Raw genomic sequence first — 14,822 nt, forward strand, 5'->3', positions numbered from 1 at the left:
TTATTAGAAAGGGCTCAGAAAGTGCATTGACATACCTGACTTGGCTGTGTTGAGATTATGGCTTTTGTAGTATACCCTAGTCATCTTAAGTATATAATTCAGGATTACATTAGCACAGAATTTTTCATATACTAACACTAAATGCTGACTTGTTAATGCTTTGCTACACCCACTGCACATTTTTGTTCCTAAAATGTAAGCAGTTTCCCAAAGATAACGTTTATGATATCACAATACTGAAGTTACTGAACCCTTTACCAGAGGCCACATACATCTGCTTGCATGACCTCAGCTCTTATTTTATTTTGTCTTGTGTTCCTTACACGTGACCACATACCCTTTAACAGTTTAACAGGATAATTTTTGTGATTAACTCCAACACTTAAATCAAGTCCAGAAAAACAGTGGTTTGTTCTATGACACAAGGCACCAATAGTTTTCTTCCAGTGAACAGAAATCAGCATGATCTACTTCTGCACTATTTTTATCATCACATATTCATTTGGAGGAACTAGAAAGGAAGGCTTTCCATGGCAGTTTTAGTTGTATGGCAGTCTATATACAGAATCCCCTTTTTAGTTAAGTATACAATATTGTTTTGAGAAATACTGTACCTGGCAATTTGGGGGCTTCTCCAAACAGAAATCAAAGCAACAAAAATAAAAAAGGAAAACACCAAGAATTATTTATCGTTTTAATGGGCAAAGACAACACAGAACAGCAAAGAAGTCCAGGAATTAATACAAAAACTGAGATTCTGTCAATTAACTAACAGAGCTAAAGAAAAAAAAGTGATAAAATCTCTCAAAATTAAAAAGGCTGCAAGCCATATGTTTATTACTACTACTCTTGAATGGGTAGCATTCTTTTTTTAAGAGTCTGGAGTCACTTGATCATACAATAAACTCAGCTCTCCTTAAAAGCAACCCACATCTCATCTTAGGATTAAGCAAGAACCCTGAGGAATACAAAGAGGTATAACCCCAAAGACAAAAATTTCCTTCTCCCACCTCAAGCTGGGGGGGGTGTTGTAATTCTGGGCAGCACTGTTTGTGACCAGTTGGCAGTTACAAAATTAGGTACAGCAGGCAGTTTCTGTTTGTTTTAATGCAAAACACAGCCAACTAAAGCTCAGCACATTTAGGTTTACTCAGAGGGCAAATACAAGTTCAAATTCCTATAAAAATGCACCACGTTTGCTTCATAAATCTGGTAGACTTACTGAATTCAAACTGAAATTAATTTTTCAAACATACTTGCATAATGTTCAAGACCATTTACTTCCACCTGCTATAACATTATTTTACTCAGTTTCATTATCTCTTCCCTACTTCATATTTCCATATTCTTTCTCGGTTTACTCCAATTGCTCTTCAGATCTATTTGGCTTCTTTCAGTTCTTCTCCTGCCCTCCTTCTTTCCTATCTGTGACACAGAATTACAGTAGCAACCTCTGGTTTGCTCCCTTCAACTGTCTCAAATGGGAAGAGCATCTTTCCCCACACCTGACAATATACTCCAGTCTGTCTCAAGAGGTGAGTGGTGGTCATTGGCATTACTTCAGCCTCCTTTGGAGCTACAAAGTCTCCCTGTGATTAAAGGCAAATCTGAATTTGTGTACAAGTCACCACTGTCCAGATGTATGCACAACCAAATGCTGGTCTAAGTAATGTTTATCCAGCAGCTGGGAAAGAACCCATCACAACTCATACTCCCTTACTTCTGCACACAGGTGTGCAAACAGCATGATCCTCTTCCCAGAAGAGTTTCAGAACACCTACCCTGCTTTACTGCAAATTCCTCAAACAATCACAAATATCCTGTGGTGCAGGGACACCAATTATTTATTTTAGGCTTTAAGTTCTCCCCGAATTCAAACTTGTCCCACATTAAGGCTGGAGTGTGATAAATCAGTTCCCAAGTTGCAGAACACTACAAAGGAAAAAGGAAGGGGTCACACACAGTTGCCCCCCACCTGGTCTGGCACTCCTGAAACACAAAAAGCCAGAGATAGCAGACCACACCTGCAGTAACCAGTCTGATGCCACGACCAGACAGAAGGTCACCAGCTAGCAAGTTCAAAACTGCTTTCACAAAGCTAATTATTAGATTGTCATTACATTAAAATCCAAGTCAATTTTAGCCTCTGGCTACATTTTAAAAGGTGTTCCCAACCCCTGAAGGCAAACTACTTGGTAGCCAACAACCCATTCAGACCGGTGAGACTGGTGCCCTCTCCGACTGGTGGTACATCCAATTGCTGGTATCTCCAGGTACATCACCCACTGCATCACTTCGGTATTTGCACGTGTTTACTGCTCAACAGAACACCTCTTTTTTGCAACATATTCTTCTTTCAGAGGTTAAGCAAGTGCTTGTAAAGTTTCCAGAACCCATTGGGAACTTAAAAGCTCCTAATCCAAGTTTATGGAAGCAATTATAGCAGCTTTTGAATGTCATTTTGATTGCCTTCAGCACATACGCTTTTTTAAAGGATAGACTAGAAAGCACTGAGTAAACTGTATTCTCTACATAAGAAGCAGACTGAAGCCAACCCGTTTCTAATTCTTGTAGAGCAAAACACATTATCCTCCCCCAAACACTGAATGCTAAAACTATTTACCTAACGTACCTCTCTACTCAGTCTTCATTTTGTCCTGTAATTCACATGGCTGCTAAAAATGTCTTTATAATACAGGCAAGTTTTTAGAAAAAGACAGGCTCATACACCATGCTGTCGTATCACAGTTGCAGATCTGCTTTCCACTTATCTGAGCATTCAACATTATATAAAATATACAAGCCTGTATTTTACACACCCGAGAATATCAAGTGAGAATGTAAACTGTCTGGGTGTAAGTAAAAACAGTGTGAGGGGAGAGCTCAGCCCTGTGCCCAAGCAGTATAGAGACGTCAGTCAAATCACCTGATTTCATGCTAGAAGATCTGTGCAGGACAGCATCAAGAAACTGCTAAGAAACAGTATTACCCTGCACTGACAAACTCCCCACTCTCTTGCTACAGGCACAGAACAAATGCTACTGCTGACAGAAAACACTGAACTTCCCTCTGTGCGTCTAAACTAAGACAGCTTCGCACTTCTAATTGGATTCTCACATCTCCAAATGCCAAATTGGAAGAGAGAAGCTGTTTACTTCGATGATGATGGCAAACAGCAGAACTGATTGTGCATAATTTTTGGAACTGCTTGTTTAATTTCGGAAATCAGCTTTTTTCAACTGGTTTTTCCAAGCTGAGTGTAGTTACAAGAAATGCTTCAACACTACTGGCACAGGCTGAAGAATAAGAGCTTAAAGACAGGCTTTCCAATTCTTCCCTTTAAGTGCAAGTTTCAGCAGGTGAGGTGAATGCCTCATGTGCATACAATTACTCTAAATGCTAACTTACAACTAGTCTCCCCATTAGGCTTGATGTCCACATTGCAAAGGAAAAAGATGAAAATCTGAAATGCCTTTAAACATCAAAACCACTTCCTTCATAAAACTCATTCCCAAGAATTATTTTCACTGTTATAAAAATTAACTTAATATTGCTGCGCCAAAAATCTATCAGACTTTAAAATGCTGTTAATTTCACCTTTAAACTAGTCACAAAATATGACCAGTATACACAAAATACGAACCATGGATTTTTCTTAGGTGATATACAGACAGCAGTATCTGATTAGACATCATGTCTGTATTCAAGACAATCCCTAAATATAAAACCTGACCAGAAGTTTCTACAATCAACAAGTCAATTGGTATACCAGAATAGCTGCTCTTCCAAGAAAACTCCAGGTACAAGTACCCAGCTGCCAAGTACAGCTCACCACATACCAGGGCTTGTCTGAAGCCTGTTTACCTATTCCATTATCTTAAAAGGCAATGGTGATGCCAACAGATCTCTAGGTACTGACAGGATTTCTTTAGCAAGTACACTCATCTTCCATCCACCTCCTTTCCTCATAGTTGACACAATTTGTAATCCAAGGGCTTCATCAGTACCCAAGGCAAGCACCTCACCCTCATTTGTCTATTGGTGGAGGAGAGAGGGATGGTAAGAACATCTAGAAAAAAAAAATTAAAATGTTATTAACTGAATGAAGCTGAAGCCTTGCTTATACAGTCTATGTAACTACAGACTCTGATTTGCAAAAAAACCCAGTCTTTGCTGTCTCAGGTTTTTTCAACTATCAATATGAATGCAAAAATGAAGAACTGTTACAGTAGTGTCTTCCAGCCAATGTCACGACAAACCTCAATTCTAAGCACAGAAAGTTTCAACCTACTCTCTCCACCTTATGAGGCAAGTCATCTGCACACAGACCTGTGTCTGAAAATCATACTGCAGGTTTCCATCTAAGGAAGGAAACTGCTACTCAAGGAAGGATGTCTGCCAGCCCTCCAGGACAAACATGCAAGTGCCTTTAGTCTTTAACTATGTTGTTACGGGTGTGGTTAGACAAGGCTGCTAAGGTGACCTAATACTTACTCCTTTGCTGTCATCAAAAGGGACACTCCTTTCTGCCCCCCTCTCCCTGCAGCCATACAGTCTGCCCCATCCCTTGTCATCATAACTACAAAAATAAGCCAATTCAACTGGCTACCCTGGCAGAAAACTGCTCTCACAGAGTTAACTTTCTGATGAATAAGCAAGTTCAACCAGCTCACTGTATGGTCATGTAAGCTCCAGTGAGACCACATAGGAAGTAGGAGAAATATGGTCAGTAGTAGAAGCCCCTTTTGATAGCATGAGAAAATTCTGCTGAATTAACAACTAAATGCATTCCAAAGTTATGTTAAAAAATTATATTCAAGAGAAGCATCAAAACAGAGTACAACCTAGGACTTCCAAGCAAAAACCTAGCCCTTGCCAAATACATTTAAAAGACACTATACAGGGATACAAATATAAACATACAATTATATAAATATATGTAATTTACTTCAAAGGGTTCAAAGACATGTAAGGGCAATTTCTGACCTCATGTACAAGTTACTGCTACTATCTGTTGTTCATGAAAAGTCATTGAACAGGAAATGGGGAAGGTAGTTCAATATCTGTTACAGAACATCATTAATTTAGAAGACTTTTAGGGATAAACAGATCCGAGTACTTCTGCTAGAGAAGTAATTTCTAGGTCTAAAATACATTGGAGCTATGCAGCCCATGAATAGAAAAAACATTACAGCAATAGAGACTTCTAATTCCAATGCCCTCTTGAGGACATCCACTTCTTTGGTCAACACTTCTCAGAAAAAAAGAAAGGGTTAGAAGAATAACCTGCTGGCTATCTCTTGTCTCCTGAGCAAGGTGCTGACAGAGAGAAGTAGCTAATTATTTTGTTGTTGTAACTTATTTCATTATAATAATTCAGTGATTCCAGTGGCATCTGGTTCATCAAAACTGACTTCATCAGAAGTTTCACATCAAGTATTTTGTTAGATATTATAAGCAAAATTCATTAGTTCAAGTGATGAAAAACTGTGTTTATGTTATGTGTGAGTATGACTCATCCTCCAGTCAGGATACACACCACTTCTCATAATCTTTACTTTCAGTGGTAAACAAGTGGTGACAAAAACAAGAGTTACAGTCAATGTATCACACGACAGACTGCACTGAAAGAATGGCATCTCACGCTTTACAAATAGAAACAAGAAAGGAAACTTCATTACTAACAACAGAAGCTGATGTGCAAGATGACGAGTCAATATGGGAAAGCTGAGTAGCCCCAGAAGCAGATACCTGAAGAGTGATAAATAAAGGCAAATGTTATTCACCCTGAGAGAGAAAGAGGAACATGTTTTGCAGAAGGCAGGCAGAGAACAATGAAGGAAAACAAAGAAAGCAAATGTGCCAAAAATGAAAATGAGAGTATGCTTACAAAAGGAAAAGTAGAAAAATGAAATGCCACATCCCTTATTAAAGTTTTAAAGTACATTACTGAAATTACTTTCAGTGAACTGGTAAGATGGTTATTTAGACAAGGAAGTTGGTCTTATGAAAACAGGAAGACAAAAAATTTCTATAATCTCATCTTTTGGGGAGTGCTTTATTTTGCATGCATTAGTTCACAGCAAAGAAAATCCCAAAAAGCACCCTCCCATCTCAAAAAAAAATACAACTACCATGTCTGGCAAGACTGAAAACATGGAACAGATGAAAGGGACTGAGCAGTCAGGCTTTGAGTTCAGATGCTTTGTATCGGTAAATCTGAGTAGGCAGGACCTTTGGCTTGGAAGGAAATCACCCAGACTTCTCAGAAGTACACTCAAAAGATTTCTTCTCTTCCATAAACAGATTAAAACTAACAAATGTGGGAGAAAGGAGGGGAGGAGACCACAGACACAGAATATGAAGTAACTGTACTCAGCAGGGATCCAGGAGCAGGGGGAGGAAGAGGATGTTTAGTCAGTATCTTCCAGAAGTACTGAGATGAAGCTGCCCTACCTCTTCCTACCTAAATTACTTCGAATTTGTATGGAACAATGCATCCTGGGTTACAGTGCCTCAGTACTTAACTAAAAAGACCAAGACCAAAAAATTTGTTACCACACGTTATTTATGAACTATTTGCCAGCTACACGATGAACTTTAGAAAAAGTAGATTTGTATAAATTCTAAGCATCCCTTGGCGGCATCCCCTTGGGTGTAGAGAAGTCCCATACACGCTGCAATGCATGTTGCAACCGATACCTCTGAGCTTAAGGGAGGAATTGGAAGACAGCCCCAGAAAGGATTATATCCTGGGAGTGTCCTCCTGACTAGACACAAGGGATTTCTTACTCCCCCACACACTACCTCTAAAAATGGGTCCTATGTATAAAACACTTGTAATCTACGCTATGCTTCCCAAAAATCTTACAAAGGAGCAATCTCAGGTGGTTTGTGACTCCCTCAGAAAATGGATACACAAACCCACCACCATGTGGAAATATGTGACTGAACTTACAACAGAACAGCGTGCTACAGCTTTCCATCTGCACTGTCACCCTGAGATAGTTCCACTGCAGTTTATTTTCCCTCTACAGACTCTGAATGAACACAGTTATTGGAATGCAGTTTTACTCAGTTAAACAAGCACTGCAATGGTTGTTCACGTGTCCATACCCTTGGGTCCCCATTACTGTAATACACAAGAGCTTCATAAACTGTAACTGTGCTCAGAACATCTGACAAGATAGGAAAAGGCCATTAATCAGTCTTTTGAGCTGCAGCACTGGACAAACCACTATTTGGCTACATCAGACAGCAGTATTGACAGAACAGTAAAAACCCTGCCGTGGATACAGTCATGAGGTTATAAAGGCATTTTTACATTGGAATAGCTATTTCCACATGAAATAAGAAATTGCATGTGATATAAAGTATCTTTATACTGGCACAATCTGACCAGAGCTTTCAACATCATAAGCACTGTTTAAAAACTCAGAGCTAGCAGGATAGCAGCCAGGCACACATGGCCTGCCCAGGGTCTCAGGAGCAGCAGGAGGTGGCAACTCAACCCAGATCTCCCAACTTCCACATTTCCTTCATTTGTAAGATACTGCTGATGCTCTTCACCCTGTTCTCTTTATTTTGTTTCTTGCAAGGACTGACAGAATCAAAGCTTGTAGAAGCTCTGCAACCAATCACTTGTTTAGAATTTATTCCACACCAGGCACAGCAATACAGGAGAACTATGACAAGACAACTCATCTCTCCACTATTAATGAAAAATTGTCCTTTGACTTAACGCAAGACTGGGAGAACAGACTAAAAACTGGGATAGACCTGGGGATTGAACTGAAAGCCTCACAGAGCGGGCAGGTCTTTCTGGCTGACAGTTTCTTTAGGAGGTAATGTTCCATGATAGATTCATTAGGCAATGCTTGCAAGGCACTCAGTGTAATGACAGGGATTAAACTATTACTTGCAAATTGATATGTTTGGTAAAAAATTAAACTTTTGCCTGAAGGGACAAATTATAAGGCAAGTTCATCTCTACTTCTCTCTGGTTTGTATTCTACTCTGTTTCCTCTGTAGATTCAGTATCTTGGTTACCACTGCTTTTAAACTGGTTCCCTGAGCTAATTAAGCTTATGTGGTCACTAGATTGCCCATCTGTTTTTCCTCCCCACCACAAGACCTGGACCTCCTGGGCCATTATCAGCCTAGTCTCAAAGGACAGAAATCTCAGGGACATTTTGGATCCTCCCGTCAAACCAGCAAACCAGGAATACTGCCCTAACTCTTTTACACTGGTTGGCAGCAGGAATCCAACTGATCAGCACACACATACTAGGCAAAAACATGCTCTGCTCCAGACAAGGCAAGATCCATGCCTTCTCTAACTGTGCAAGGATGAAACCAAGGTCACCAAGTCACAGCATATAAATAAATAAGTGTGCAAATCACTAGTTCCAGTGCTGTGGTGAGTTGACTCCAGCTGGATGCCACGTGCCCACTAAAGCTGCCCTATTGCTCCCCTTCTTCAGTTGGACAAGGAGGAGAAAAAAATATAACCAAAAGCTTATGGGTCAAGATCACTCCCCAATTATCCTCATGGGCAAAACAAACTCAACTTGGTGAAAAACCAAATCTCAAAAACATCTTCTCCCTGCCTCCCCTTCTTTCTGGGCTTAACTTTACTCCCAATTTTCTCTACCTTCTTTCCCCCCCAGCAGTGCAAAGAGACAGGCAATGGAGGTTGCCGTTGGTTCATCACGTTTTCTCTGCTGCTCCTTCTTCTTCACGGGGAGGATTCCTCACACTCTTCCCCTGCTCCAGTGTCCCTCCCACTGGAGACAGTCCTCCACAAATTTCTTCAATGCCAGTCCTTCCCAAAGGCTACTGTTCTTCACAAACTTCTCCACTATGGGTCCCCCATAGGGTCACAAGTCCTGCCAGCAAACCTGCTCCAGCGTAGGCTCCTCTCTCGACAGGTCCTGCCAGGAGCCTGCTCCAACACAGGCTTCCCATGGGGTCACAGCCTTCTTTTGGGCATCCAACTGCTTTAGTGAGGGGGTCCTCTATGGGCTGCAGGTGGATCTCTGCTCCACCACGAACCTCCACAGGCTGCATGGGGACAACCTGCCTCACCATCATCTGCACCACAGGCTGCTGGGGAATCTCTTCTCCAGCACTTGGAGCACCTCCTCTCCCTCCTTCTTCACTGACCTTGGTGTCTGCAGGGCTGACTCTCTCACATATTCTCACTTCACTCCACCACTGCAATTGCACAGGTATTTTCCCCCTTCTTCACTATGTCATCACAGAGCTTCTACCACCATAACTGATGGGCTGGGCCTTGGCCAGCAGCTGGTCCATCTTGGAGCTGGCTGGCATTGGCTCTATTGGACATGGGGGAAACTTCTGGCAGGTTCTCAGAGAAGCCACTCCTGCGGCCCCCCAGCTACCAAAACCTTGCCACACAAACCCAATACCACTGCTGAGAAGTCTGTGCCACACAAACTTCTGAATCCCTGCTTTAAAGCATTTCAGGGCTCTGTTTCCACCTACATTTTTCCCTATTTCTTTACCTACCCTGCTTTAAAATCAACCCTGCTTTTTTCTGTCCTACCCAACCTTCTGTAAAATCTTTACAACACACCCTTAAGAAACTTGCAATAGCAAGAGCCACATCTTTTGGAGTACAGTACTCTGTGTTTATACCTCGTGTATAAAGTAGATATTCAGTTTGCAAACTGAATTATAACTACAACACACGTGTGCTTTTGTTATACCAGTGGACATCTCTGCCACCAATTACTGCCTACATCTATGCATGACAGGCCACAATAAAAGTAGCGATAGATAAAAACATTACAAAAATAGCTGAGGCTGTAAATAAGGCCCAAAATGTAACTCTAACATGAAAACTTATTTCCAAGCCATAAACTCTACTGTGGTATAGCAATCTTTGCTTTATAAAATTTTATCTGCAAGAACATGGTAACAGCTTAAAGCAAGTCCATCTACATTAATGAGATATATGACCAATCTACCTCAATTCTACACCCTGTGGAGAATTCCAAACTGCTGAGGACTGGCTACTTCCATTTTCTTAATGCTACTGCCATCTAACAGACTTCAACAGAGAAGCCACTAAACCAGCAGTGCTCAAGCTTTTCTGGGAAAAGTACTTCAGAGACAGGCAGGGACCAACCTACACACAGCCTGGGAAATCAGCATTCACACATGATCTAGCTGAACATCACTAGGTAGGAAATAGCTCTAAATGAGACATGGGAATCTTTAGCAAAAAATCTCAAAAAAAAAAAAGTCAATTTCTCTTAATCAAGAGGACAGCAAGCAGAACAAGTAATTTCCTAACCTTTACATTCAGAACAGACTGCTGCTTTAAGCACACAAAAGCTAAGCCAACATGTTTCAAAGTGTTCAAAATCTACGGAACTGACAATTTGGTTTTCTATTTCTGTCTGCTTACCCTGCTGCTCCTGCCTGTAAACATTTTGTAGGAGGATGTGAAATTCAACAGAGGGGACTGTGAACTATGAATGACTCCACAGTGCCACATTCTTAGAAGTGCGTGGTGGTGCCTATGAGCTCACTCACACATGCATACGTCACCAGTTTTAGGGTCAATTCAAGGCAGCTACAGCTCTACTTAGTTACAGCTGAATGTCAGTTCATTATTGTCAAACTGCCCCTTCCCCACCTCTAGTGGTAATTTGAGGACAGAAAGAAGAAAAAAGTGGGGGAGGGAAACAAGGAAAAAAATATGTCAATGTTTATGGGAAATTAGGTTAATAGGACATCTGGTAATACGTTAAGCTCTTTGCTGGTCTTCAACTTCTAGTAAAAACATGCACTGAACACCATCATCTTATCTCATTAGGCCTAATAGCTTGATTTACCACACTCATTTTGTCCAACTTGATGACTTGAAGACCTCTGTATAGGTTGCATAATTTACTCAGAATGCTTTCAACTCTGGATTCTTCAGCTTGTAAAGCACATTAGGCAGTATGACAGTCTGCCCCCTTTGCTCCCTGGTCTGTATGAACAACATAATCAGCCACCTGAACTAGTAGAACATAATACAAAAAACATCCTAAGGTCTTATCTACACAGGGCTGAGGAAAGAGTAAATCAGGTAAGATTAAAGTGAGATACATTACACACAGGTATTCTTACTTCAAATTCGGTAAGCACAACTCACCTTTAACATACCTTGACCTGATCAACCAAGGTCAGTGCAACTGCTTTATCTCCACAACAAGAAAAAGGCTGATTTCATAATCACAGTTAAAAGACAGAACTTAATAGTTGAGTATAACATTGTCTAAACATATCAGAACAACTACTCATTTCATAAACACATTGCTAAAGAACTTCTCATTGCTTTTTCAAATCAAAGTCTTTGTTGATTCAGTCATCCACCTATATCATACCTAAGACTTATATCAGAAGAACCTGCTATACATGGCACACCATATCATTAAGTGTCTGAGAAAAAGGACAGATGTAGGTTTCTCCACCAACATGGTTTTCCCCATCAACTAAAGACAATGTACAGAGTTGCTCGCTGCAGAACGCAAACTGTAATAACAAGGGACCTGGAAACTCAACATCCCAAAAGGTGGTAAAATTACATCTTCTGTTTTATAGATGCACATGTGAACAGATGGAGGGAAAAAAATTACAAACGAAATGAGGGACCAACACCTGCTTTTAAATAAAGATGCTGTTTTACCCAACATGTTGCAGTTTTAAGTCAATTAAAGCAGTAAAAAAGAGAACATCACCTAATCTTTTTAATTCTAAAAATTATCATTCTAACAACTTTGGTATAGCTTAGGGCTAGGATAAGACACATCATATATCCCCCACATATTTGTTATACCACTTCTATGAAACCAGTACAAAAACGTACACCACACGGAACAAAAGGAGGATGCAGCACAACACAGCATCTCAGAAACCCTTCATGTCTTTTGCCCATCAGAAATGCACACGCTCCGAGGCAGGGAAGTGGAAAACTTCAACGTTCCCCATCTGTAACATGCAATCAAGCTAGAATATGTAAAAGCTATCACAGCATCACAAGCTGATTTTACCACAAACTCAGGCAAACCAGGATAATGGTTCTCATCATTACCATAAGGCAAAACATTTTTAACCATGCAGAGATTTACTGGAGTTGGAACCTCTCCAGCATATGGTGCCCTGCCAACCACAGATCAATCCATCTAGTGACCCAAAGCCAGGAACAACCAAGTTTAGACTAAACATCTCCAAGCACAACCACTTTTCCCCACCTGTAGCAGGGCTTGAGTGAAATAACATTGTCACTGCTGAACTAAAGCACATCTATATGGAAAAAAAAAAATAAATCAGGAGACCAGAGCCTCTTCGAGTACTTTCCACTACTTAGGAATAAGGTGTTTGGTGTCTACATAGCTTCCAACTTCATAGACTCATTCAGCTTCAAAATATGTACTACCACACTGAAGTAACACTAACTTCTGCCAAAAGAGAGCATATTCCCATCAGCTTCATGGCAGTGAGCAACACATTTGACTCAAGTGCCATCCAAAGGCTTGCAGCTACTGCACAGGAGCCCTAGAGATGAAAAGTTTTGCATTAAAGACTCATCATGCTATGGGACAACTCTTTGGAGGAAAATTATGCAATTTACCTTCTCTGGACTTCAGACTTCCACATACACGGAAGTAAATTACGGGACAGAACCAACAAAGCAGAAACTTAAATGGAAGTCAGGACGTTATCAACCACTAGATTTGGTATGCAGGCTGTGATACAGACTCAAAGAAAACTGTTTCATACTCTGACAACTCCAAGAGTGACATCTAAGAGCTACTACCACAACGCAAGAAACAACTTTTAAAAAGCAATAAACACATACTTCACAACTCTTTCCACAGCAGAAAATTCAGTGCACCATTATTTCAATATTCCAACAGAAACTCACCATGTTTATTACTGGAATAACACTTCCTAAGGATGAGCTAAATATATTACGGAAACAACATTTGTTGTTGTACAGTATATAGCCAATTTCTTACCATTAAAACAAGGAATCAACCACTCTACTGTGTAAATAATCTAGTGTTGCATCAACAAATTAGCAGTGGCTTTCCCTAAGCACATTGCATTTTCTGAGAAATTCTAAGTGGATATACATCATAAATATGAAAGCAAGAGAACCCTTTGAGATCACTCAAAAAGCCTAATATTCCCCATCAGCCAGAGACCCCAACTATTGTTTATAAAGTTCAAATATATTTGCATTCTTTGTAAGTTTCACTGAAAGACATGAAACCCTTCACACTCTCAGAGCAGTAATTATGGCCATCACTTCAGACATTAGCATTACATTAGCATTTCAAACAAAAATCTATTTCTGGAGGATCCTACAGGTAATTATTGATTTTCAGAATTACTGTTTTTCCCAGTAATAGTTTGCCTCAAATAAGAATGCTTCTGATAGCAATCTAACTGTACTTCCTTTGGGAAGAGAGGAAAACGGGAAATTTTGAAAGCAGGCATTTTTATTTAAGTATGGGTTTAGCCTCGTATTCAGAACAATGGATTGCAGCCAGATTACGTTTCAAGAAATTCTGAGTAGAAACATGTATTTTGTTTTTCTGCAAAACAATAAATTCTGAGCCCTGGATCACAGCCAAAACCAAAAACTGTAACTTGGGTGTGTACTGGGGGAAGCATGGAGGCAAAACAAATGAGCATGAACACACAGAGAAGCATGAAGGCCAAGATTTGGAGGTAGAGGGACATACAGTCCACGTGTTCTGTATTATTCCCAACCAAGATAAAGCTTTATCTTGGATAATTACTGCAAATTATTAAAAAAATAAAATGTTTATTGAAATGTCACATTTTCAAATATCAACCAATAATATTAGAGTTTATACTTCTCTGGCTTCAATTTTTTACATAAAAATCAGATTGAGAGCCCAGTTTGTCAGCAACTAAAGGGCAAAGCACACTTACAAAACTAGGCCAAAATAAATAGCATGTAGATGATCATTTAAGTTGAAGTCACATTTTCAAGAAAGACACAGGCAAAATTATCTTAATTCCTCTTTCTGGACCCACCACCAGGAAATGTGTTAGCAGTTAGAGGAAACCAAGGAGAGCCACACTTGGCCACACACAATTCATTTTACATCTTCATTGTAACTGTGGTTATTTTATGGCCTCCCTACAAGGTGGAACATCACTCTCAGATATATGCAGCAACTCACATGTCTCAGCACCTCAGATTACACCTGCAGGTTTGGTGAACTAAACTAGATGGTTCTACATCAAAAAGGCTAAGTATTTTGGTTTTCACACACAAAAAAACTTAAAACCCACAACAAACAAGAAGCCTTTAAGTCAGAGTTTGTAAGTTCAAGCCTGTTTACATCCGGTTATAAACTGTATGTGACAGCACTGGAAGAGGCTGACACCTCATAACCAGAAGACATGACCTGCCAGGCTTTACAGGTTGTGCCAAGAGTTGAGCAAACTTCTAAACCCTGCAGTGGTCAAGCTACTCCAAATGACCAAGTGATTACTCTGTAAATACAATTAATTTCACTGCCTGCTGTGTTAAAGCTTCACAATAACCAAGACAGCAGAAACGCCCTCAAAGAGCACCTTGAACTGGCGCTTCATTTTTATGTATGATAATTTCTTTTTATCTGCCACAAACAAAGTGCACCCCCACTCTGGTCTCCTTGATAGGAACGAAAAAGCATGTTATTTTCATGGAACAGACACATTTACAGCAAGAGCTCAGTGTACTTCTGGTAGGTCTTCCCAATACTACATATCTGGTAGCATCC

General features: G+C 40.2%; 1 protein-coding gene across 1 annotated transcript in view; it reads right to left on the reverse strand.

Moving 5' to 3' along the window:
- The window catches only part of GSK3B (glycogen synthase kinase 3 beta), a 157,212-nt gene that overhangs the window by 118,431 nt on the left and 23,959 nt on the right, over positions 1-14,822 (reverse strand). The window contains exons 2-3 of the mRNA XM_029960636.1: positions 11,182-11,219; positions 10,436-10,499 (exon numbers count right to left, since the gene is read on the reverse strand). Coding sequence (XP_029816496.1) covers positions 10,436-10,499; positions 11,182-11,219 — 102 coding nt within the window. The remainder of the gene's footprint in view (positions 1-10,435; positions 10,500-11,181; positions 11,220-14,822) is intronic.

Source organism: Manacus vitellinus, unplaced genomic scaffold (genome assembly GCF_001715985.3).
Source record: "Manacus vitellinus isolate BGI_N305 unplaced genomic scaffold, ASM171598v3 scaffold_28_pilon, whole genome shotgun sequence".
Classification (NCBI taxonomy): Eukaryota; Metazoa; Chordata; class Aves; order Passeriformes; family Pipridae; genus Manacus; species Manacus vitellinus.